Raw genomic sequence first — 27,283 nt, forward strand, 5'->3', positions numbered from 1 at the left:
TGGGATTAAAGGCGTGTACCACCATGCCTGGCAGACCTTCTCCAATTTCTTTTCACAATATTGGGAATGTGTGCAAGGCAAGCTCTCTACCACTGAGATATATTCCCAGACTATCTCCTTTGTTTTCTTAATTTTTTTTTTTTAGGTATATTTGTTTATTATGTATACAGTATTCTTAGTATTCTGCGTGTATGCCTGCAGGCCAGAAGAGGGCACCAGACCTCATTACAGATGGTTGTGAGCCACCATGTGGTTGCTGGGAATTGAACTCAGGACCTTTGGAAGAGCAAGCAGCGCTCTTAACCACTGAGCCATCTCTCCAGCCCCCCGTTTTCTTAATTTTTTAAAAATATTTATTTATTTATTATGTATACAATATTCTTTCTGTGTGTATACCTGAAGGCCAGAAGAGGGCACCAGACCTCATTACAGATGGTTGTGAGTCACCATGTGGTTGCTGGGAATTGAACTCAGGACCTTTGGAAGAGCAGGCAATGCTCTTAACCGCTGAGCCATCTCTCCAGCCCCCTGTTTTATTAATTTTAAAACATTTTTGTGGCTGGTTTTTTGAGACAGAGTTTCAGGCTTATTAGGAACTCACTATGTGGTTCAGGCAGGCTTTAAGCTTGGTGATTCTCTGGCCTAGACCTCCCAAGTGTTGAAGATTACAGAAGTGATTCATGCAAGAATGTTGTGTTAATTATGAGCCTGCTTTTCTCACTGCAACAGAAACATATCATTCTAAAGACTATAAAGAGGTTTGATAATATGTATTAAATCAGATAGCTAATAACAGAGTTAGATGTGATGGGACACAGTTACAACCTCAGTATTCAGGGGATTACGAATTCAAGACCAGTGTGAACTTCATAGTAAGACCGTGCCTCAAATGAAAGAGAACCCAGTAGGTACTAATACAGTTAAAAAGAAAAGGAGGGGCTAGAGAGAGATGGCTCAGCAGTTAAGAGCACTGGCTGTCCTTCCAGAGGTCCTGAGTTCAATTCCCAGCAACCACATGGTGGCTCACAACCATCTCTAATGAGATCTGGCACCCTCATCTGGCCTGCAGGCATACATGCAGACAGAACACTGTATACATAATAAATAAATCTTTTTTTTTTTTTTCAAAGAGGGGTTGCTGGAAAAATGGCTCTGGCTCTGAAGTTAAAAGGTACTTGTTGCTCTTGCAGAGGATTTGAATTCTGTTCCCAGAGCCCACATGGCAGCTCATAACTGCCTATAACTCATGCACCAGGGGATTCAATGCCCTCTTCTGGTCTTGTGCAAATACCCACATAAAGAAAATTAAATCTTAAAGGAGAGAAAAAGAATGACTCTCTTAAGAAGATTCCTCCTCCCCACACTAGGATGTGTCTTTCTCCTGGAGAGCCCCTCAACCCTTGAGCTTAAAATCTATTTCAAAATATTTTAAATAAACTAATTCTGCTGTTTAAAATGGAGGTAAAATAAGGACTTCAGAAAAATATTAGCAAAAATTGTTGGGCGGTAAGGTATCACCATACAATACTGTAGTGAAATATCTAGGTATTGAAATTTTAGTCAAAAGGGATAGTGCTTAGGGATGTTTTTAAAAGTCTAAATGCAGACTAAGTATTTCCTTTTCCTAACAAAGATCAAATGTCTGGGAAAGACATTTAATGCAATTCTGAAAACAACTGTCTAATCAGAACAGGTTGTTCAACCCTGGCATAAACCAGGACTGGAGAAACAGGAATGATGCAGAGCCAGACAAAAGCAAGAGCGCGCCATTGTTCTACACCAGCAATTTAGGGAAAGAATCTGTACAATGCAACAGGAACAAAGACCGATTTATATCAGTGGTCAGTGGGCTGTTTCTACAGATAAGAGTTAGTTTTCATGCTGAGCAGGCCCTTAGAGCAATATCAAGACAGTTTAAATTGGGTCAAGGTTTGTGAGCACATTTGAAAACCCCAATACAGAATGCACCTTAATCTACAGTACATTTCAAAATCTCATTATACTTAATAAATTTATCTAATTAGTGTCTTAAAGCTAGAGTGTGTGAGTTCAGGCATAAACAGCAAGTTTCATGACTCAGAGTCAAAGGCACCTGGTGTTAGATAAAGGCACTGGCTACCAAGTCTGGAGGTCTAAATTTAATCCCTGGGACCTACATGGTGGAAGGAGAGAACAGCTGCCCACTGACCTCCATACATGCATGCCTATACACAAGCACACAGATAAATAAATAATAAATAAATGTACATAAAAAATAAATACATAAAAAATGTATCAGGTATGTGGTTCATCATGCTAGACACCAAAGAGTCCCAGGACACATGTGTAAGACTGGGACTCTCATCACAAAACAGTTGGCGCTAGTGTAAAACGGGAATTTAGTTACACAGTTGTTTTTAAAACAGGAGGAATCTGAGTCTTATCATGGTCTCCAGTGTCAATTAGTGGTGCCCTGAACACACAGCATGGTGGTATCTCTAACAGCTGCTTGTTTTTTTGTTGTCTGTTTGTTTTTAATGTATTTACTTATTTGAGACAGGGTCTCACTGTGCATCCCTGGCTGGAGCTCACTAGGTAGACCACACTAGCCTGTCTCTTCCTCCAGGATGCTGATATTGAAGGTACGCCAGGTTGCCTCTTTATTTTCACAGATTCACTAAATGGTTAATTAAATGATTACAGAACAAGGATACATTATGCTTCTCATAATAAAAACAAACCCAACTTGAGCAGTGTTTCTGTAAATACAATATAATCTACAGCATATATTCTGTACATACTGCAGCATAAATGCAAAGTTAGTAGAGATGTTGTCCTCTTGACCATCCCAGCCCAAGAACAAAAAACCCTCAAACTTCGCTTTTTCCACATTAAACAACCTATCATTGCTTCCCTCCCTTCCCCCACACACAGTCACACCAGTAGTAGCTTGCTTGAACTCTAAATGTCACTGTCTCTTCACAAATACTTAAAAGAAGAAACAGTCGCTTGCTAACACGGGGCCACAACACTCCTGAAGAGCAGAAGGAAAGCTTCCCTTGGGAGAACTGAATCCTAGGAACACTGAGAGATGCAGGACACAGATCCACACTTACGAGGCTAGATGTGCCTGACCAGAGGGCAGTTAAGCCACTCTGCTTCCTGATTACCATTCCCATCTATGTGAGCTCTACACACACAGAGCTCTCACCACAAAGAAGACCTACATTGTTGTGGGGCAATGGTCTGTACCCTGTCACCTGTATTTTAAATAAAAACCGATTGGACAGTAGCCAGGCAGGGAGTAGAGGCAGGGCAACCAGGCAGGATGTAGAGGTGGGGCATGAGAATAGGAGAATTCTGGGAAGAGAAAGAGTCAGTCTGCAGTTGTCACCCAGATACAGAGCAAGCCAGACACAGAGCAAACAAGATATGACTGCCTTGCCAAAAAAAGTTCCAAGCCATATGGCTAACACAGACAAGAGTTACGGGCTAATATAAGCTATAAGAGTTAATAAGAAGCCTGAGCTACCTGGCCAACCAGTTTATGATTAATGTAGACCTCTGTGTATTTCTTTGGGACTGAACAACTGCGGGACCAGGTAGGACAGAAGCCTCAGCCAACACTACATGAGTTTAATGCTGCAGAAGATGAATATACTTCATCTTTATTTACAAAATGAATTCTTTCGCAATTAGTCTTATGGAAACTGAGATCACAGATAAGAAACTCTAGACTAAGACACAGGTATGAATGAGCACTGTGGCACACAATACATACAAATGCCAGCAGCATCCCAGAGGCTGAAAGGGGGATCAAGTTCAGTCTTAGTCATGTGGCAAGTCCAAAGTGGACATGGACTTCAAACATTGAGACCACATCTCAAAGATCCACAAAACAACCCCCCTACCAGGCACTGTGATATGTTCCTATAATCCCAGCACTGTGAAGGCTGAGGCAGGAGGTAGGGAGCTCAAGTCTAGCCTGGGCTACACAGTGAGCTGCATGTGGAAAACACAGCTGTAGCCAAGCACTGGTGAGAACCCTAACGAGCTCTTTGGTTTCATACGTCCTTCATCTACAAAGCAAAAGGACTGAAACTGTAGCCGCCAAGCTGACAACTGTAGCTAGCTTACAATGTCTACAGTTTAATCGGGTTTTTTTTTTCTCTAAATGAACATGGAGAAGAACATTAAAAACCTAATATGCACCAGGCATGGCGGTGCATACCTTTAAGGCAGAGGCAGGCGGATCTCTGTGAGTTCAAGCTCAACCTGGTATATATAATGAGTTCCAGGCCAGCCAGGGCTATACTGTGAGACCCTGTCTCAATCAGGGAATAAAAGACTGAAAAAGGAATGATTCAGATACAAAAAATAAAACAAGTAATAACAAAATCTACTTCATGCTACTGGCTGAAGAGTTTAGCTACTCCATTACAAGGTAACTCTCTAATTTCAGAAGTTCCACAGAGATCACCAGAGCACAGTGGAAAAGTACTTGCCAGGGAGTCAGGTGTTAGTTGAGCTAAAAGGCTTGTCTTAGGTAAATATCACCTTCTTGTTGTCAGGTGTAAAATGACAAGATTACAGTTATCTCTAACCCTCCCTAAAACCACAGCTCTTATTTCCAGGGGGTTAGTCTCAGCCTACCCTTTTGTAAGGCATTGCTTCCAAAAACATCTTCGTCTGCTTATAGACTTCTTGGCCTGTCTTGTGGAAAGTCTTGAGGAAGTCTATGAACTCTTTAGTCACTCGATCCGTCTCAATGCTGGTTTGCCGGTTTATGGAGGGACTGGGAGCTTTGGCTTCCTGAATTTCTGCTGAGAAAATTAAACACAGCAAGTTTGTTACCCAGAAAACTGATGTATGGAATTGCTCTATGTAGTTAACAAGATTACTGAAATTATGTTTAATTAAGTTAAATTTATATCACTTTATATTTAACATTTGGATGAGTGTCCTCAAAGTAAGGAAAATTTGAAAGTATAAGCAGATAAAAAACACATGTGCTAAAACATACTCAGCTGGACTGGAAATGTGGCTCAGCTGGTAGAGTGCTTGCCATGCATGTAAAAATCTCTGGGTTCCAGTCCCAGCAACACATAAACTAAGCATGGTAGTGCACAACTATAATCCTTGGGAAGTGGAGGCAGGAGGATCCAGGTCAGTTCAAGGTCATCCTCAGTTACCTAGTGAATCTGAGGTCAGTCTGGGCTTCATGAGACCCTGTCTCAAAAAAACTTAAGTACAGGATGGCCAGATGGATCAGCAGACAAAAGAGCTAATTGTACAAGTCTGGTGACCTGAATTCAATCTTCAAGACACACAGAGTGGAAGCAGAGAATGACTCCTGATTGTAAGAAGTGAATTAAGACATAACTATTCTTAAAAATAAAAATACAGGGATGGGCATGGTGGCAACAACCTTTACACAGCAGAGGCAGGCAAATCTCTAAATTGAGGCCAGCCTGGTCTGTATAGTGAGTTCCAGGCCAGCCAGAGCTACAAAGTGAGATCCAGAAAATAAACAATCAAATAGTAAAAGCAAATCAAGTAATAACAAAAACTCTCAAATTTGTGCTACCAGCCTAACATGTGTTAAAGTGTAGGAAGTAAACAGGTGGAGGAAGGCAGGACACCGCGAGAAGGTAACAGGCGAAGGGGGCCTGTGCTCCCTGAAGTCAGAAGTTTCACAGAGATGACCTCTGAGTGCAGTGGAAAAATACTAGCACACACCCAGCCGCAACCTAATAAAACGTAAACAATAAAAACATATACCATGGGCCAGTAAGATGGCTCGAAAGGGAAAAGAGTTTGCCACACAGGCCTGGAGATGTGTTTTATCCCCAGAACCCATATAAAGTAAAAGGAAAAACTCCACAATGTTGTAATATTATATCCACAGGCGAACAGACACACACCCAACTCATAAATTTTTATTTTTTTAAACTAACAGAAAACAAATAAAAGATACTCAATAGAAGCTGCTCCTTAGCATTCTTTTAGCCAAAATACACAATGCATTAAGCTGTATCATTAATCACCAATACTGAATTGGTACCCTTTTTTGAACAACTTTCTTGATGATCACCTAAAAATTACCAATCAAAGTAACCATCAATGGGAGCACAAAAGCATCAGGTAACACACAGCGTTAAAGAACTTCCAAATCACACTTCACCTGCTAAAAAGACAAAGGCCAATTTATTTCCCCACCATTCACCTTCCAAGCCAGACTGCTCATAGTAAAAAGGCATCCAAGCTGGGTGCAATGGCACATGCCTGTAATTCTAGCACTCAAGAGGTTGAGGCAGGAGGATCAAGTCCTAGGTCAACCTGGATTACATGGTACATGTGATACCAGCTTAAACTTTATAGCAAGATTCTACCACTCTCTCTCACACACATCCCCCAATAGACACTGAGTAAAAGGCTTTGTATTTTCCTTTCGAGACAGGATCCTCCTGAGTCGGCTTCCTAAATGCTAGGACTATAAGTGTGCACCACCACATCCCATAAGAAAAAGAAACTGAAAGGCATTAAAATCGAAAATTGACCAACTTCACACTATTATTTCATTGATCTTTTTATGAGACAGGGTCTCACTATGTAGCCCTTGCTGGTCTGGAACTTAGTAAGTAGGCCAGGCTGGCCTTGAACTCACAGAGATCCATCTACCGGAGTTCTACCTCCTAAATTCTGGGATTAAAGGCATGGAACACCACATTATTTAGGAGAAAAACCTCTGACCTCCCCTCACAAAACTAGGTAGATACAGACAGACAGAATTATTTATGTATTTTATGCACATGGCTGCTTTGTCTCCATGTGTGCCTGCACAACAGAAGAGGGCATCAGATCCCATTACTGGCCGATGTGAGCCACCTTGTGAATGCTGAGCCATCTTTTCAGCCCCCAAGACTGATAATTTTATTTTATTTTATTTTTTGAGACAAGGTTTTTCTGTGTAGTCCTGGCTGTCCTAGAATTTACTCTGCAGATGAAGCTGACCCTCTAACTCACAGAGATCCACCTGCCTCTGTCTCTCGAATGCTAGGATTAAAGGCGTGTGCCACCACTGCCCAGCAAGACCTATAATCTTAACAGAGAAGATGGGCACTTCAAGAACGACAACTACATAAATTAAGACCACAAGAAGATGCCATTCAAAAAGGTAACTTGCTGGGTACATACCTTTAATTCCTATACTTGAGAGGCACAGACAGGTGGATCTCTGTGAGTTCAAGGTCAGCCTAGTCTACAGAGCTAATTTCAGGACTACACAGGGTGGAAAAGAGGGGAAGAGTGGGGGAAGGGAGGGAAGAGAGGGTAGGGAGAGGAAGGAAGGGGGAGGGGAAGAAAAGAAAGGGAAAGGAAGGAAAGAAGGAAGGAGAGAAAGAAAGGAAAGGAAGAGAGGGGTTAGGAGGAAAAGAAAAAAGTTAACTTAATGATTTAGCAACAAAATAATAATCAAAATTATAAAAATCTATGGTGGTTTGAGTAAGGTGGTCCCCACAGGCTCATATATTTGCATACTTAGTTCCCAGTTGGTGCACTGTTTGAGCAGGATTAGAAGAATTGGGTGTGGTCTTGTTGGAGTGTGCCACTGGGGGTGGGCTTTGAGTTTCCAAAAGTTCCTATGCCACACCCAGTGGCTCTCTGCCTGCTGCCTGTAGATCAGGATGTAAAACTCTCAGTTATTGCTCCAGCACCGTGTCTGCCTGTGTGCTACCATGCTCCTCACCATGAGGAAAACGGACTAATAACAGCCTCTGAACTATAAGCAAGCCCATAATGAAATATTTTCCTTTTTTAAGAGTTGTGTTGGTCATGGTGCATCTTCACAGGAATAGAAACCCTAACTAAGACAAAATCTAAAATTTGATCTTGACAAGACTGCACCAGTCGCTTACACTATACAGATGGGACACTAGTGACAGAACTTTAAAAGGAGACAGTTTAGGAATAATTACCAAAGTTAAAACCCACAAGTCCTGCTGGGCATGGAAGCCGCACAGCAATCCCAACACTCAGAGGGCTGAGGCAAGAGGAATGTGGATTCCAGGCCAGGCTGGGCTACAATGAGACCCCATGCCACAACAACAATAAAGAGGCTAAATTGGGACACTAAGGATAGGAATAAGATACAGTCAAAGAATCAAAAAAGAACTTCCTCCCAACCAACAAGTTGGACGTTATACTATGAAAAGTCAACTCTCCAAGACACAGCAGTCCTAAATGCATAATTAACAACACAGCTTTAAAATGCAAGAGGGAAAAACAGAAATGTAAGGAGTGAGAAACAAGTTCATAACTGGAGAGTTCAACCCTCCACTGACAAAGCAGGAGGTAAGAGAAATCGTAAGACACAACACTTAGGCTGGCAGGACGGCTCAGCAGGTAAAGAACAAGCCTGTCAAGTCTGACAAATGAATTTGGAGTTCACACATGAAAGGAGAAAAATAACTCTCATACATTGTCCTCTGACCATCACATACTCATCATGGCCCACACACATCCACACTCATCCACACTCTTCCTATGTGTATGTATATGTGTGTGTAATAAAACACTTTCTTAAAATCCCACAATATTGTGCAATACCGTAGATACACATGCCCAAACTAAAATTTATAGAATGATCTACAACAGAAACACAACATTTCTTCCATGTGACAAGATAATAATGGCAATGACTTATAGTGAGTACTACCGTATGCTGAGCGCTTCCACAAGACCGCTGTGCAACCCTCACAGACACCAGGCCGTATCCCTACAACTGACAACTGAAGCAGCCGAGGCTTGAACGATCTTCAGCTGCTTCTGTGGTTACGGGCAGAACTGAACAGGAGTCTGACTTCTGAGCAGATGCTTCCCTATACTCCCTGGACCCCAGAGGTCCAAGCGGACCCTTCCAAGAACGCCAAGCCCTCACTGAAAAGCTTCAGGGACTGAAAGCTTCAGGGTTAAAGGCAGGGGAAGCTCAGTTATCTCCTTCACTGTTTCACTTTTGTACATTCCTCTCCAACAAATACTTCTGACTAAACAAAGGGCGGAAAAGTCCTCAGCTGAGCAGTTGGGTTCTCAGCACTTTCAAAGTTGAAGCAGGAGGATTGTTGGGAGTTCAAGGACACCCTGGATCACAAAGTGAGATCTTATCTAAAAAATCCAGCCTACCTCAAATTCCCCTTTAAAATGTAAGCAGAGGGGGCTGGAGTAGAGCTCAGCACTAAAAAGAAGGGTTGGCTCTATCAGTACTCTCCAGACAACACAAAAGCTTTCAACAAAACAAGAAGGGAGATGGAAAAGAACAATCTAGCCATGTTACAGCTAGAACTGTAGGGACTAAGCCGCCAGAGTCTGCACATCTACGTACACTCATTTCGAGTTTCTCAAATAGAAATACAATTTGCAGTTCAAGCCCATCCAGTCAAACAGGATTCTCAAGCTGTCTTTCACCCAGCTAAACAGTATACAACAAGGCTTTCCAGCTGAGCAACCCTGGACCACAAGGAAAGCAGTGGCTCAGCTATCTATCACTCAAGGGGCGCTTAGTAGGTGCCAGGCTCTATGCTCATTAACCACTCATTAATTCTTAACAATTTCACAAGGTGGGTGATAGTACCACCTTACAGATGAATCTTAGTGAACTTACCACTTACCTGTCCAATGCCACATGCTAGTAAAAGGAAGAGCTAGGATTTGAAACCAGATTGGAATCCCAAGTCCAGGCAGGTTCTTTATAACTACACTGTACCACTCTATTATTATTGCAGCATCTGCTACAACTACCTAAATAGTCCTGGAGGGGCTCAAATAATGGATTAGGGGCTAAGAGCACACACTGCTCTTCCAGAAGACCCAGTTTAGTTCCCAGCACCCACACTGACTGGTTCACAAGCATCCATTACTCCAGCTCCAGTGGACCCAATGCCCTCTTCTGGCTCCCTGAGCATGACACTCACATGCATACACTCTTACACATTAATAATAACAACAACACAAAAGAGGAGGGTAATGTATGCTGTATGCTATGAATGCCACTGGTTAATAAAGAAGCTGTTTGGGGCCTGCAAAGGGCAGAATAGAGTTAGGCAGGGAAAGCTAAACTGAATGCTGGGAGAAAAGGTAGAGACAAGAGACACCATGTAGCCGCCAGAGGGGAAAGACGCGAGCTGCCAGCTGGAGCCTTGATGGTCGGCCACGAGCCTCGTGGTAAAATATAAAATAGAAATGGGTTAAGCAAAGATGTAGGAGCTAGCAAGCAATACACTTTAGGCTTAAGTGATTGGCCAAGCAGTGATCTAAATAATATAGTTTCTGAGGGGTTATTTCAAGTCTGGGTAGCTGGGAATGAACGGGCAGCCTCTGCCAACAGGAGGGCACAAGTGTGCCAGCATGCCAAGACAGTAGGATCACTTAAGTCCAGGAGTGGGAAGCCAGCATGGAGAACACAGTGAGATCTTACCTCAGTCACTCAACTAAATCAGTGAGTAAGTCACCTGCTATGTATGCTTGTTAGAAGGTCAGACCAAATATTATGTCAAACTTAATCTTTGATATATGAAGAGAATAATACCCTTGCTAGTTTGATTTGAATGGTTATGAAGAATAAAGGCAGCCTGAAAAGGTGGCAAGGGTCATGTATTTGTAGAATAATCATGTGGTATAGGAGGGTCTTCTTTCTATGTGTTGCTTTCATTGGTTGAATAAAGAAAACTGCCTTGGCCTTTTGATAGGGCAGCCCTTAGGTGGGCGGAGTAGACAGAATAGAATTCTGGGAGGAAGAAGGCAGGCAGAGAGAGCTGCCTGCCAAGAAGGTCTCAGGTCAGACATGCTGAATCTTTCCCAGTAAGCCACCAAATCTTGGGGGACAGATAAAGATCCCTGGGACTCAATGGCCAGCCAGTCTAGCTAAATCAGGGAGGTCCGGGTTCATTAAGAGACTCTGCCTCACAAAAACAAGGTGGAAATCAGGCAGTGGTGATGGCGGCGGCGCATGCCTTTAATCCAAGCACTTGGGAAGGAGAAGCAGGCGGATCTCTGTGAGATCGAGGCTAACCTGATCTACAGAGTGAGTTCCAGGACAGCCAGAGATGTTACACAGAGAAACCCTGTCTCAAAAAACCAAAAAAAAAACAAAAAACAAAACAGAAAAAAACCATAGAGAATAATCAAAGATACACAATGACAATCTCTGGTCTATACAAGTATACGCGCACGTGTATGCGCGCGTGCGCACACACACGCGCGCGCGCGCACACACACACACACTCGAGTAGATGAATGAGGAGCTGGAGCGATAGCTCAGTGGTTAGGATCACTGCCTGCTCTTCTAGAAGACCCAAGTTTGATTCCCAGAACCTACATGGCACCTCACAATCATTGTAACTTCAGTTCCAAAGCATCTGACACACCAGGCACAAAGTGGTTCACAGACATACAAGTTAAAAAAAATTCAAAATAAATGAAAGAATACAAATGCATCTATAAGAAAACACTTAATATGAGTTACTCAAGAGCCCCAAATGAGCCTTCTCCTATCTGTATGTTCCCTACTAGCATAGGAAATAAACTTTGAGAGAAAAATCTCTCAGGTGACTTTCGATCCCAGAAAGAGCCACTTCTGATAATTTATAAACAGTGTTATTACACATGAAAAACAAGGCCAAAAAGGGCCAAAAATAAAGGTACAACAATAAGAAGAAGAAAGAAGAAGAAGAGGAGGAGGAGAAGGAAGAGGAGGAGAACTACTATTTCAACTCCCTTTAGTTCTCCTGTGGAATAAATAGCTTCTTTAAAAGACAATGTCTTTGAGTCAAAGAAAGTATTATTTCATGGATTGTCTGACCATCAAGCTAGATTTCTGTGTTAAATCGCAACTAGAATTCTTGTAGGCTTACAGATGTAACAGACTGAGTCCACCTCCTTCTAGATCTAGTCACATAGGAGGAAAGAGAAAATTACCTTTCTTGGATCCCACCCTGGAAGAGGCGCTGAAGAACTTCTTCACTGTGGTGACCTTGCGGGTCTTCTCATTGGTTTTCTTTTCCTCGAACTTGGAGAATGTGAGGGACTGGGCTCCTTGGCTGCTCTGGCTGCTAGCAAAGGCCTCTTCCTCCTCCCGCTGAAGTCTGAAATTCAGGGAGAGGATTGTGAATGACCTGTCTCCTCTCCAAGCTTTCCCAGGGTCTAAAAGATCCTGTTTAAATGACTGAAGAGGAGCCGAAGACTTCATAAACAGGAACTAAATACACCAAGTGGGTCTGAGCCGTCGAGCACTTAGTTGTAAGATGAAATTATGTAGCTCCTGAAGATCCAACATATATATGGGTTTAACACCCAGCACCTCAGATAAATAAATAATAATAATAAACCAGGTTTTACACTTTTAATCTCCGCATTTGGGAGGCTAAGGCAAGATTGCTGAGTTTGAGGTCAGCCTGGGTTATAGACGAGGACCCTGTCTCAAATTTTCATATTAAAAAACAGAGCTATAGTTGGGCAGCAGTGGCGCACACCTTTAATCTCAGCACTTGGGAGGCAGAGGCAGAGGTAGGCAGAGATCTGAGTTCCAGTTCAGCCTGGCCTACAAAGTGAGTTCCAGAACAGTGAGGGCTACACAGAAAAACTCGGCCTTGGGAGGAAAAAAAAAAAGAAACAGGGCTAAGGGAGGTTGGTGAGATCGATGTAGGAGCTGGACAGGTAGCTCAGTGTCCAAATGTACTTGCTGCTTGTGTAGAGGATTTGGGTTTGGTTTCCATCACCCACGTGGCAGCTCACAACCTCCTATAACTCCAGCTCCAGAGAATCTGACATCCTCCTCTGGTCTCCTCAGAAACTGGAAACGTGGTACACTTACATACATGCAGGCATCCACACACATAAAAATAAATCTAAAAGAATATAGAAAGAAATGTAATTTTAAAGATGTATGGTTTAGGATGGAGCTCAGTTGATGACTGCTTGCCCAGCACCCACAAAGCTCTGTGCTCGTCCCCAGCACTGCGTACATGGTGGCACACTCTTGGGAGGTAAAGACAGGAGCACCAAAAGTCCAGGGTAATCCTTGACACAGTAAGTTTGAGGTCAGCTTGGGAGACAAAGAAAGAGTCTGCCTCAAAACATTGGTCAGTAAGTTTGAGGTCAGCTTGGGAGACAAAGAAAGAGCCTGCCTCAAAACATTGGTCAACAAGATAGCTCAGTAGGTCAGGTAGAGGCCACCAAGCTTGATGATCTGAATTCAATCCCCAAAGCTCATAAAGCAGAGAGAACCTCTGACCTCTATATATGGAGACAACCCCTCTCACAAAACTAGACAGACAGACAGATAATTTTTAAATTATAAAGATCATGGAACGTACGTATGTTATGGAGCTGGAGTGATGTCTCAGCAGTTAAGAGCATATACTGCCTTGCAGAGGACCTGAGTACAATTCCTAGCACCCACACTGAGCAGCTCACAGGGAATCTGATAGCCCTGGCCTCCTCAGGTGCTTGCTCTCACATGCAAATACACAGAAACACACATACACATATACACATAATTAAAAATAAGTATCTCTTTATGTGTGCATCTATTGCATATATGTGTGTCTGTACATATACACATATACATAAACGTATATATATATATAAACATATATTATTTAAAAGATAAAAGCAGGCTGGAAAGATGACTCAGAAGTTAAGAACACTTACTGCTCTTGCAGAAGACCCAAATTCAGTTCCCAGAGCCCATGTCAGGAAACTCACATTCACCTATAACTCCAGCTTCAGGGAATCTGACTCCTGCTTCTGGCTTCTGCAGGTCCCCATACACATGGCATACACACACAAATAAAAACTGAATCCATCAGTGGTGTTGGACAATAGGAGAGATGGCTCAGATGTTTAGAGTACTTTTTCTTTCAGAAAGCCTAAATTCAATTCACAGCACCACACATGGTGGCTCATAAACATCTGTAACTCCAGTTCCAGGGGATCAAGCGACCTTTTCTGAACTCCACAGGCACCAGGCATATGTTACACACACACACATACATGTAAGCAAAAACTTCATATTAATAAAACAATGAATCTTTTTTTAAAAAAAGCTTTCATGGTTGGGCAGTGGTAGTACACACCTTTAATCCCAGCACTCAGGAGGCAGAGGCAGGCAGATCTGTGAATTCGAGGCTAGCTTGGTCTATAAAGGAGATGCCAGGACAGCCAGGAATGTTACACAGAGAAACCCTGTCTAGGAAAATCACAATAAATGAAGGAAGGAAGGGAAGGAAAGGGAAGGAGGGAGGGAGGAACCTTTCATAAACAAAAAAGGAAATGGACTTGCTGGGATGGATGCAGCTCAGAGGCAGAGTACATGCCCAGTGAGCATGAGGTCTACCAATGTTCAGTCATCAGCACTGAAAATTAGGGATGGGATGATGTGCTCTTTTCCCTAATTGAGAGGGACACTTCCTAGAGCAGAGTGTTAGGCAAGTGCTCTTGGAACACGGGATGGAAAGGTCTAAGGGTCTACAGTGGTGACGCTAGGGGAGGTCTACAAGATGCCTAGGAGTCTAAGCGAAAGGACAGTTTTCAACAGGAAATCATAAAGTGTGGCTTCTAGTCAGGCGTATGGCTCACACTTGTAACCCCAGCACTTGGAAGGCAGAGACAGGAGGATCATTGATGATGAGATTGACTGTGTGCTGGATATACTGGTCTCCAGATGATGAGGAACTCTGACTGCAAACCAACTATCATTTGGGAATTCACTGTAGGGCAAAGAACCCATAAAGATTATAAACCCAAGAAGTTACCCTGTTAATATCTATACTTTAGCACTTAATGCAAGTAGCTATATAAAATTTAAGAGGCTAGAGATGGCTCCATAGTTAAGATCACAGGTCCTGGAAGTAGAGCACATGCCACAATTCTCTGAATTCACCACAGATGAGAATGTGAACAGAGCAGTTATTCAACAAATAGCAAGTGAGTGGACAAGGAAAAGCAGCAAAAGCTAGCGTTTGGTTTGACCATATCACCACAGTCTGCAGGATGTCATGGCAAAGGATGGGCTTTACTCCTGGCATTTTCCAAGCCCCTGAACATACCAGCACCATCCCTAGCTGTCCTGGAACACGCTCTGTAGACCAGACTAGCCTTGAACTCACAAAGATCCACCTGCCTCTGCCTCCCAAGTGCTGGGATTAAAGGCATGCGCCACCACCGCCCAGCACCCACTGACCTCTTTTACAAACCCTATGTGGAGGATGACTGAATTACAAGTGTTACAGAGCATTCAGTTTCTAATATAATTCTCCTTTGCTTTGCTTTTTTTCTCTAATGATTTATTTATTATGTATACAATGTTCTGCCTACATGTGTCCCTGCAAGCCAGAAGAGAGCGCCAGATCTCATTACAAATGGTTGTGAGTCACCATGTGGTCTTGGGAATTGAACTCGGGACCTCTGGAAGAGCAGCCAGTGCTCTTAACCTCTGAGCCATCCCTCAAGCCCCTTACCAGAACTTCTATCTTTTAATCTTTGTCATACTTGTATTTAGAGATGACACAGCTACTTCAGAGTCATCTAGTTTTACAAGAAAAATCAAATGGTCACAATTTCAGGACCATGTACATAAACTAACTACTACTGACTACTGTGGGTATGTCAGAAGAATGAGGAAAGCAATTCTTGAGAGCACTTGCCAAACCCTGTATGCAGCGTATCACTCATCTTCACCACAAAGGATGCTTGCCTTCATAAGAGGTAAGAATAGCACACTCAAATGGAAAATCAACAAGAACAAAATGAAGAATCCACTAAAGGAGATTTAGTAAGTGTTGAGCAGAGCACAGAAAGAATCTTCTCTTGATGACAGCTCTTGATAAAGAAAAGCATGGCTAAGTAGTGACAGGACCTCATACCTGGTTACATCACTGGTAGCCACACCAAACCTCCATGGAGCCAGTGAGGTCCTCTTACCTTTCTGCCAGTTCCCAGTCCTCTTGGATCTGCTTCTGCCGGGCCTTGTGGTACTCCTCCCTCCAGCACTTGGAGCAGAAACCCTGCCAGGCAGGGTTCCCATAGTAACCGCATCCTTTCTTACACAAGAGCTCAGATTGATCCACATGAATTCCCCGGCGTTCAGACTTTAGGCTCATCTTCTTCCTGATAAAAAGAAGTGACAAAGAATGGAAATTAACTTGCTCTCATACTACTAAACTACAACATTCATGTAGAAAAATTCAAGTGAGTCAAGATCTTCAAGCCACAGGGGAGAAAGGAAGAAGAGAGGAAAGGAAGACAGTGTAAAGCCCAAAGTTAAACATGGCAAGGTCAAGCAGAGTCATACTAAAGAAAGACTTCAATCTGATGACCTGAAAAACACAGGGCACCTCAAGAGACTAATACTGGATTTAAAAAAATCCAGTATTATGCTTAAAGACCTAAGCATAAAGCTTTAAACTCCTAGAGGAAAAGCTGGCAAGGACTTCGTCAATAACGAAAGCACAGGTAACAGAAGCAACAGACACAGACTGATGGGACGACAGCAAACTTGAAAACATCTGCACAGCAAACAAAGCAATCAGCAGGGTAAAGGGAGAGCCTACAGAAAGAAGGAAGACATTTCTAACCTCTAAACTCTACAGAAAAGGTAAAACCCAGAACACTGACAACCCAACAAGACAGACAAAGAAGTAGAATAGGCAACTCTCCAAAGAAATAAAAATGGTCAACAGATAGCAAGATCTTGTAACAAAAGAACACACGTCATCATTATCACCATCATCATCATCATCACCACAGGCTGAGAAGATGACCCAGCACCTAAAGATTTCTGCCACCATGATTGATTACCTGAGTTTGATCCCTGGACCTACATAGGAGATGGAGAGACAACTCCCGAAAGCTGTGTACTGGCCTCCTCACATGTGCTGTGGCACATGCTTACACATAAACAAAATTAATAAAACATACTTTGTATAATGGCCAACAAGCTGGGATGGTAGTACACACTTTTAACCCTAGCACTCAGAAAACAGAGGCAGGTGGATCTCTATAAGTCCTAGGCCAACCAGAAATACACAATAAGACCCTGTCTCAAACAAACAACAAACAAAATTGACTAACAAAGACTGGGCACGTTGGTATACGCCTGGTATTCCAGAAATTTGAGGCAGAAGGATTGTAGGTTCTAGACCTACCTACCTTACAGCCTTATCTCAAAGTAAATATTTAACAGTCAGCAAACACATGAAAGAAACTATTGGAATAAATCAAAACCACAATGAGACATCATTTCATATTAGTAGGAAAACCCCCTTAAACATACACACACACACACACACACACACAAACTGGAGGTGTTGTTGATAGGAATGTAAAGAAATCAGAACCCTTCTGTACTCTCAGTAGGAATGTAAAGAGGTGTAGTCACCAAAGACAGCCTGCCCATTTTATATAACCTGTTTTCCCAACCATAAGGCTGGGAATTGGAGGTGATTAACAACCTAGTAATGTGTTACTAGGGCCAGGTTATATTAAGCTCCCACAACCAGGACCAAAGGTAGCTAATAGTCTAAATGACCCTTTTATAAACATACATACATACATATCACACATATAGCCTAGGGCCTCCCCAAGCTCCCACAATCAGGACTAGAGATGGCTAACAGCCCAAATGACCTGTATGACCGAGACACACCAGATTCTTCCCTAGGCCCGTAAGCTAGCACGGGGGTAACCTATCTCTAGAACCCATCTTCTATTTGAGTTGAGTTTCGATATAATTATATCTCCTTATACACCAGGGATTGTACTACACCAGAAAACTTTTCCCCATACTGTACTGTGTTTAAATATGCTGGCAATAAATCACCTGGTACCAGATTCCCAAAGTTTGATCCAGCCTGAGTAAGTCGGGCTAAACTGAGGTTTGTTTCCCTACCTGCCAAGACACTCGCAAGGGCCCCCACAGACCTTATCTTAAAAAAAAAAAAAGCCAGGTATAATGGACAGGCCTGTAATCCCAGCACTAGGGAGGGATAGGCAGGCAAATCTCTTGAGTTTGAGGCCTCTCTGGTCCACACAGAAAGTTCTAAGACGGTCACAGCAACAGAGACCTTGTCTCAAAATCAAAAAAACAGTAAAATGTTGTAGTACGTGGGTTGGCAGGATGGCTCAATGGGTAAGGGGCTCACGTGGTAGAAGACACAATTCCTTAAAGTTGACATCTGACCTCCACAAACAGCGGCATGTGCCCAACCCAACCCTACACATATACAATTAAGTAAATGATTAATAAAAATAAATAAATAATTTTTAAATGTTAAAAAACGTAAAGAGAGGATTAAGGATCTACCTCAACAGTAGAGTACTTGCCTAGGGTGTGGGAGGTTGTGTTAATCCACAGTAACAGAAGAACACAAAAGTATATAAACTACTAAAAACAAGTAACAGGGAAGGCGTTCATACCCAGACAAGATTACAACTTTTTTCTACTATTCCATCTGCAACTGCTTGTCCAAACTCACACATCTGCACAAAAATTTCGGTGGGATCACCGTTTCCCATACTAATTAATCATGCTTATGCCTCAGCTGAAAACTGTTTTTTTTTTAATTTTTGAGCAGAGTAAAGGTAGATTTATTAAGAATATATGAAGGAAAATGATGAGTGAGAGGGGCGTCAAGGGAAGAATATTCTAGAACCATTAGCTATACCTTTGCTTTTTCAAAGCTGTATCTATTCTAAGGATACATTGTTTCTACTGCTCCCTTTCTATAGTGAATAAGCTTTTCTTTCTGGACAAACTGAGGGCTTCTGAAAGATAGGAAAGTACCTGTATGTGGCAGGAGAGGGGGCTCAGGAGTTAAGAGCACCTGGCTGCTCTTCCAGAGGACCTGGGTTACATTCCCAGCACCCATGTGGCAATTCTCCATAGTTACCAGTTACACATGTGGTACACAGACATACATGCAAGCAAAACATCCATACACATAAGAACTTTTTTTTTTCTTTCAAGACAGGGTTTCTCTGTGTAACAGCTCTAGCTGTCCTGAAACTTGTTTTGAAGACCGGGCTGGCCTTGAACTCACAGAGAACCATCTGCCTCTGCCTCCCAAGTGCTGGGACTAAAGGCATGTGCCACCACCGCCCAGCTCACATAAGAACTTTTTAAAGAAAGATATTTGCCTAATAAATTTTAAAAAATGATTAAACATATTGACAGCCACATAACATCAGAGCCACCTCCAAGTAGAAGCAGTGTAAGTAGGGACACCATGGCTTGGTTGGTACACAGCTAGCCGCCTACCAGCAGAGGGATGTAAAGCATCTGCTCGCAAGAGTACACCCTCTCTGCAGGGGTAAGGAAGCCTCACAGCACAACCCTGCTACTGTGGCTCTCTCTGACACAAGTCCACTGATCTGATTCTCAAACTCTCCTCAGAGTTCAGATCAGTGCTTCTAGAAAGCAGCTATTGGTGCTCTTCTGGAGGGAGATGACCTGATTGACATATTTTTAAAGAACCCAATGTATGTATTATTGTCCCCAAGCATGTGACAATTATTATAGCATCACTATAGAGTGGACATGATGGTTCAGCAAAAACCTGATGACCTGAGTTCAATACTAGGAAACCACATGAAAATGGAAGGAATTAACCAATTCTCCATGTTGTTCTCTGAACTCCACAAGCATGATGGGGGTCTCTTTAGTCACACACACATGCACACACTAATAATAAACCTTCAAGCCACTGACGGAAAATGTGTCATTCCATCATTGGAACCAAACAGATGATATAAACAACTTAAAAGGACAGGTAGGTTTGTTTGTTCATCCATCAGACAGGGTTTTACTATGTAGATTAGGCAGCACCATACCTGCTATGCTTCCAAGGATGACCTTTAACTTCTGAAGGAACAAGAGTATTCAAACTCTACTAAAAACTAGCAACAGAGAAGGGGTCCACACCCAGGTAAGATTACATTTTTCTACTATACTATCTATCTGCAACTGCTTGTCCAAATTCACGTATCTGCACGCATTTTTTTTTTTAAAGCAGAGAAGCTGGCTCAATAATTAAGAATGTTTACTGCTTTTGCAGAGGCCCAAGTTAGGTTCCCATGATGGACAGTTCACAAGTGCCCATAACTCCAGTTCCAGGGGATCTGATACCCCTTTTTAGCTTCAGCGGGAATCTGCACTCACATGCATGCATGTAAGCATGTGTGTGTGTGCGCACACACACACACACAGTACCTATGTCAAGGGGTTTAAAACTGCCTGGAACCCTGACCCCAGGGCTACAAAGAATCTAGTGTATGTGGGCACCTTCACTCATGCGAAGGTCACCCAGACATACAAACATGCAGAAGATAAAAATAACAACAATAAAACAAATAATTTTAAGAAGTTTTTCCTTTTACTATTACCAGTAATTGTGAATGTTAGCTATTTTCCCCAAATGGGTCAAAAGGTAGCTAAGCACAAAATCGGAAGCAGAAAAAACAAGGGCAGAGGTCAGGTTCTAGCAGTGCTTCCACACTCACTGTGTAAATTCTTATCACAAACTCAGGAATATAAACCATCTAAACCAGTCAGAATGTTTTGGGAACCAGTTTCAGCAGTTCAACTCTGAAGTGATCTTGGCTATAACCTCAGCATCTGGGAGGTAGAAGCAGTGGTGTCAAGAGATCAAGGTCAGCCTAGGCTACATAGAAAGACCCTGTCTGAAGGAATGAACGAACAAACCTACCTTTACTTCTTGTAAGTTCTTATCTCATGTAGCACAATGAAGACAATATTCAAAAACAACTGTAAAGATTGATTAAAACTGGGGCTGGGGAGATGGATGGCTGGCTCAGTAGATAATGTAACGTTACACAAGCAGAAAGACCCGAGTTCAATCCCCAGCACCACCTAAAAGCTCTGTACCTGTTATTCAGCACTTGGCATAGAGACAGACTCCTGGGGCTTGCTAGTCAGTCAGATTAGCCGAAATGGTGAGTTCAAGGTTCAGTGAGGGACCCTGTACTCAAAAGTTAAGGTGGACTGGTGAGATGACTCAGTAGGTAAAGGTGCTGGCTGCCAACCCTGATAACCTGAGTTCTATTCCTCAAACCCACACGGTGGAAGGGAGAACCAACTCCTAAAAGTTGTCCTCTGACTTCCACAAGTATGTGGTGGCAAGCACACTCACCCATACTAATTAACTAATTTTTAAAACTTTGATACAGGGTTGCATTATATAGCTCTGGATGGCATGTAGACCAGGCTAGCCTCCCATTCAGAGATCTGCCTGCCTCTGCCTCTGCCTCCTAGGTTCTGGAAGTAAAGATGCGTGCCAGCACATCTGCAAATAAAAAATATTTTTTTTTAAAAAATAAGGAGAACAGAAATTGAAGAAGGTGGTCCACCCGACTTTGACCTCTGACTTCCACACACGTGTACCTATCTACACACTCATATGAACATATACATACACCATACACAAAAAAGAGATGAAACTCCTACCCAACTAGTGGATCTGTGTATGTACCAAAGTATACACTCAGATTTAAGACCCTCGTATGTTTTCTGGAGCCACATCATGTTGTCTCTATATACATGGGTTCTGCCCCTCAGAACCAAAGCCCTACTAGCCAGAGAGGTTTGAGCACAACCTCACCCTCTGGTTGAATATTTAGGTATGCAGACACAAGGTAAACCTCAGAAGGAAGTCAGGCATAACCCCAAACCAAAAGCAGACCACAGAGATGAGTGACTGACACATGAGCTGTAAAGATAGAGAGGGCACACTGAACACTCTTCTGGGGATGCTCAAAAGAAGAAATCAGAGAATCAACACCCTTCACAATAGCCACAAATAACATAAAATATCTCAGAGTAACTCTAACCAAACAAGTGGAAGACAAGAAGTTTAAATCTTTGAAGAAAGAAATTGAAGAAGACACCAGAAAGTGCAAAGATCTCCCATGCTCTTGGGTAGGCAGAATTAACATAGTAAAAATGGCAATCTTGCCAAAAGCAATCTACAGATTCAACGCAATGCCCATCAAAATCCCAGCAAAATTCTTCAAAGACTTCAAAGAACAGTACTCAACTTCATATGGAAAAGAAAAAAAAAAAAACCCAGGATAGCCAAAACAATCATGTACAATAAAAGAACTTCTGGAGGCATTACAATCCCTGACTTCAAACTCTACTACAGAGCTACAGTACTGAAAACAGTCTGGTATTGGCATAAGAACAGACAGGAGGACCAATGGAACTGAATAGAAGATCCAGATATCAATCCATACATCTTCAAACCAAATGAAAAAAAGAAAGCATATTTAACAAGTGGTGCTGGCATAACTGGATATCAATATGTAGAATGAAAATAGACCAATATCTATCACCACGCACAAAACTCAAGTCCAAATGGATCAAAGACCTCAACATAAAGCCAGCCACACTGAACCTTATAGAAGAGAAAGTGGGAAGTACACTTGAACACATCGGCACAGGGAACCACTTCCTAAATATAACCTCAACAGTACAGACACTAAGAGAAACAATTAATAAATGGGACCTCCTGAAACTGAAAAGCTTCTGTAAAGCAAAGAACATGGTCAAGAACACAAAACGACAATCTATAGAATGGAAAAAGATCTTCACTAACCCCACATCAGATAGAGGTCTGATCTCCAAAATATACAAAGAAGTCAAGAAAATGGACACCAAAAGAACACATTATCTAATAAAAATGGAGTACAGACCTAAACAGAGAACACTCAACAGAAGAATCTAAAATGGCTGAAAGACACTCAAGGAAATGTTCAGCATCTTTAGTCATCAGAGAAATGCAAATCAAAACAACTCTGAGATTCCATCTTACACCTGTAAGAAAGGCCAAGATCAAAAACACTGATGACAACTTATGCTGGAAAGGCTGTGGGGAAAAGGGAAGACTTCTGCATTGCTGGTGGGAGTGCAAGTTGGTACAACCCCTTTGGATGTCAGTGTGGCGATTTCTCAGAAAATTAGGAAACAACCTTCCTCAAGACCCAGTAATACCACTTTTGGGTATATATCCAAAGGATGCTCAATCGTGCCACAAGGGCATGTGCTCAACTATGTTCACAGCAGCTTTGTTTGTCATAGCCAGAACCTGGAAACAACCTAAATGTCCCTCAATCGAAGAATGGATAAGGAAAATGTGGTACATTTACACAATGGAGTACTACACAGCAGAAAAAAATAACAACAGCTTGAATTTTGCAGGCAAATGGATGGAGCTAAAAAACACTATTTTGAGTGAGGTAACCCAGACACAAAAAGACAATTACCGCATGTACTCACTCATAGGTGGTTTTTAAACATAAAGTAAAAAAAGCCAGCCTACAAACCACAATCCCAGAGAATTTAGACAACAATGAGGACACTAAGAGAGTCTTACATAGATCTAATCTACATGGGAAGTAGAAAGTAGAAAAAGGCAAGATCTTCTGAGTAAATTGGGAGCATGGGGAGGGAAGAGGCAGGGAGGGGAGCAGAGAAAAATGTAGAGTTCAATAAATATCAATAAAAAAAAAATCACTGGCTGCTCTTGCTGAGGACCTGATTTTGATTCCCAGCAGCCATACAGCAGCTTGCAACCACCAGTTCCAGTTCCAGGGGATCTAATACCCTCTTCTGTCCTCCACAGGCACCACATGCAAGTTGTGACACATGCTGGCAAAATACCCACACACGTGAAACCCAACAATAGCAACGGCAAGGCTGGACTGGGTCATATGAAAACTTGTCTCAAAAAATGAAAAACAAGCCGGTGGTGCTGGCACAAGACTTTAATCCCAGCACCTGGAAGGCAGAAGCAAACGTACCTCTGAGTTCCAGGAGAGCTAGGGCTGTTACACAGGAAAAAAAACCGTCTCCAAAAACCATAAATAAATGGATGAATGGATGATAGAGAGATAAAAATAAGAGGTTGCAGAGAGGGCTCAATGGTTATGTTCTTGCTGCTCCTGCAGAGGACCTGAATTTGGTCCCCAAATCCACAATATTTGGCTCAAAAATGCTTATAACCCCAGCTCCAGGGGATCTGGTGCCCTCTGGACTCCATGGGCACCTGCACCCATGGGCACAGATAAAAACACACGCACATAACTAATGAGCTCATAGGGATCCACCTGCCTCTGCTGGACTAAAGGTGTGCGCCACCACATTCGACTTTTTTTCTTTTGTAATGAGGAAGGAGATGAAAGCTTCTAATTTGTCACACTATGTAACCCAAGCTGGCCTGAGGTCCTCCTAACTTAGTCCCCCTAACTTAGCTCCCCATATGATAGGACTAAAGGTATCCACCATCACACCTGTATAACTTAAAAACTTTCAAGAGAGACAGAAAGATGAAAGACATTATATATTTATGGAATGTCTATACCTAGAAGCTACAGGAAAATCAAAAAGGAAGTAGAATTTGAATAAACAAATTCAAACGTCCATCTAGTTTTTAAAAGACTTCACCTGTGACCAAAATAGATGGGCAAAAACAGAGTGGAAAATAGCATTTACATGTGACAGTGAGGCAAACTCTTATAGAGAGAGACAGTACTAATAAAAAGTCAGAACCTGGTTGGCAGCTGGCAGGACAAGGACACGGGCAGATTCTCTGCAAACTCTGAGCAGCCTTCTTGACACTGGAAAGTCCCAGTGCATGCACCTGACATTCTGACACAGGCCTCCAAATGGGCCTCAGAAAAGGCGCCTGCCGTCCCACTCCCGGGGTAAGGGAACCTATTTCCCACAGCCTCAGACACAACGTTAGACAACTTTAATTTTTGCTAGTCAACAGGTAACCAATGTTATCGATATTTGTCTTTAAAGATTTTATTTTAAAGTACGCGATACATGTGCGGGGGTGGGGAATATCCTACGCACACGTGAGTGCAGGTGCTCAAGAAGGCCACAAAAGGGTATCGGGTCCCAGGGGGCTGGAGCTACAGGTTCTCTGTGATGGCAGTGTGCGCTCTTAACTGCTGAGTCCTTTCCTCAGCACCCTACATGTTGTTATTTGTTACCACCCATACTTTTTTTTTCAAATAAATTAACGACTGATACTCACTGGTTTTATGTCTCTATCTCTAAATTTTCCCTTTGATTCGCAAGAGCTCTTTTTGAATGATCTCTTAGCCTTTTTTATGAAGGCACCATCACATAAAGGCATGGCATTTCAAATCTGTATACGGGTTTTATCAACTTCCCTGCCTGAAGGCACTCCTTCTAAAAGCAGTACTTCTTGTATACAACTGACGTCAGGTTTCCATTTCACTGTTACCAAACAAAGTATGTAAACACTGCTCTGTCCAAAGATAATCAATCCCGGGGGACACAATTCAGAGGGAGCTGAGCAGTGCAGCGGCATTCTTCAGGACTTCCAGGCAGCTGTGCCCTGCTCAGACATATCCTCCTCACGTGAACAAAGTTAGAGCTCTGAGAACGCCATTTCTAAGGCTCAAATAATGCAGCTGTGCTAGCCTCGTCAGCACCCTCCTCTGTCAATACTCTCCAGAGGGGCACCAGCACTCAGATGGGCAACTGCTCGCCAAGTGCGTAAGCAAATAGACTTGGTTCCACCAAGTAGCAGTACTTTGTGATGCTTTGTGATGCGTAAACCATCTCCACCCCAGGAGGGTTGTTTTCAGTCCTATCTGACTCAGTTCTGCTTCAGCCATTTCACCTTTTGTGAGAATCTGAGTTTATCTAGGTCCTAAGCGAAGCTACTGGGAGCCACCTTGGATACCACGGCTATAAAGAAAGCACCACAGGTGTGAGGCCACTCATCTCTCCTCCTGACCCCTGGAGGGGGTGCCCTTTTCTTTTTTAAATTATTTCTATTTTGTCCATATTGGTGTTTTGTTCGCATGTATGTCTATGTACCACATATGTGCCTGGTGCCCACAGAGACCACAAGACGACAGGCTCTCTGGAACTGCAGTTACATATGGGGACTGGGAATTGAACCCAAGTCCTAGAGGATCAACAAGTGCTCGTAAAGGCTGAGCCATCTCTCCAGCCTGAGATGCCCTTTTCTGAGTACGACAGAAGCCTGGGACAATCTCCTGCTAGGAAATGGAAAGCTAGAAACAATGTGAACTATTGGTGTTTAAAGGCACTATCCCAAATGCACCAAAGAGCTTCTCCAGTACTTCACACTAGGAGGGTCCAGATCCTGGAAAACGGGGAACAGTATTATAAAAGGAGGTGACTCCAGCAAAAGGCAGAACCCAGAATGTGCTGTTGGAGGAATAGAGGGAAATTTGGGACGAGATAAAAATCAAAGCTTGGAAGGCAGCAGTCGAAGAGTGCTTGCCTAGCATGGAAGTTCTGTACCACATAAACTACAAATGCCTATGATTCTAGCACCCAGGAGGTGGAGGCAGGAAGATCAAGGTCATCTTCAGCTTAGTGAAGGAAGACTAACCCGAGATACATAAGACCCAGTCTCAAAAAAAAAAAAAAAAAAGAAAAGAAAAGAAAAAAGAAAGGAAAGAGGGAAGAAAGAAAGAAAGAAAGAAAGTAAGTCACACAAACCTATAAGCCTAACACTCAGGAGGCCAAGGCAGGAAGATATACGTTTAAGGGCACCTTGAATTAGCTAGCAAAACTCTATGTCAAAAAAACAAAAGTTGGCAATGGTGAGATTAACACCTTTAATCTCAGCATACCAGAAGTAGAGGCAGGCAGATCTCTGTGAGTTCAAGATAAGCCTGGTCTATAGAGCGAGTTCAAGGACAGCCAGGGCTATACAGAGAAACCCTGTCCCCCCAAAAAAAACATCAAAAACAAACACTATAAGTTATTAGAGGCTAGTGAGGCAGCTCAGTGGATAAAGGCACCTGCTGCACAAGCTTGATGGCTTCAGTTCAATGCCTGGAACCTACATAAAGGTGGAAAGAGAACCAACTGCAAAAAGTTGTCTCTGAGCTTCATATGCATGAATGTGCAGCGTGTGTGTACGCACACACGCACTCACGAATACACATGTACAAATACAGTTTGTATTTTAAAGAAGTTATTAGAAGGATTGAGTGATAGCTTAGTGGAGCCATCCTGATGGCAAGAGCACTACCCGATCTTGCAGAGGACCTGGGTTCTGTTCCCAGCACTCATATGGCAGCTCACAACTGCTTGTAACCCCAACTCCAGAGGATCTTCTGACCTCCTCAGACACTGCATGTACACACATGCAGGCAAGACACCCATACACACACAATAAACTTATTTAAAAAAAAAAAGAAATTACAGGAAAAACAGAAT

The 27,283-nt window shown here is 42.6% G+C and overlaps 1 protein-coding gene across 2 annotated transcripts in view; it reads right to left on the reverse strand.

The window, feature by feature from the left end:
* The window catches only part of Rabgef1 (RAB guanine nucleotide exchange factor 1), a 50,619-nt gene that overhangs the window by 15,494 nt on the left and 7,842 nt on the right, over nucleotides 1-27,283 (reverse strand). Inside the window, exons 2-4 of one of the 2 annotated variants that reach the window (XM_085681900.2) lie at nucleotides 15,955-16,140; nucleotides 11,950-12,116; nucleotides 4,633-4,799 (exon numbers count right to left, since the gene is read on the reverse strand). In XM_085681900.2, coding sequence (XP_085538026.1) covers nucleotides 4,633-4,799; nucleotides 11,950-12,116; nucleotides 15,955-16,133 — 513 coding nt within the window. In that variant the 5' untranslated portion in view covers nucleotides 16,134-16,140. Of the gene's footprint in view, nucleotides 1-4,632; nucleotides 4,803-11,949; nucleotides 12,117-15,954; nucleotides 16,141-27,283 lie in introns of both variants that reach the window. The other variant, XM_085681897.2, reaches the window with a different exon arrangement.

The sequence above is a fragment of the Myodes glareolus genome, chromosome 2 (genome assembly GCF_982192425.1).
Source record: "Myodes glareolus chromosome 2, mMyoGla1.1, whole genome shotgun sequence".
NCBI classification, from domain to species: domain Eukaryota; kingdom Metazoa; phylum Chordata; class Mammalia; order Rodentia; family Cricetidae; genus Myodes; species Myodes glareolus.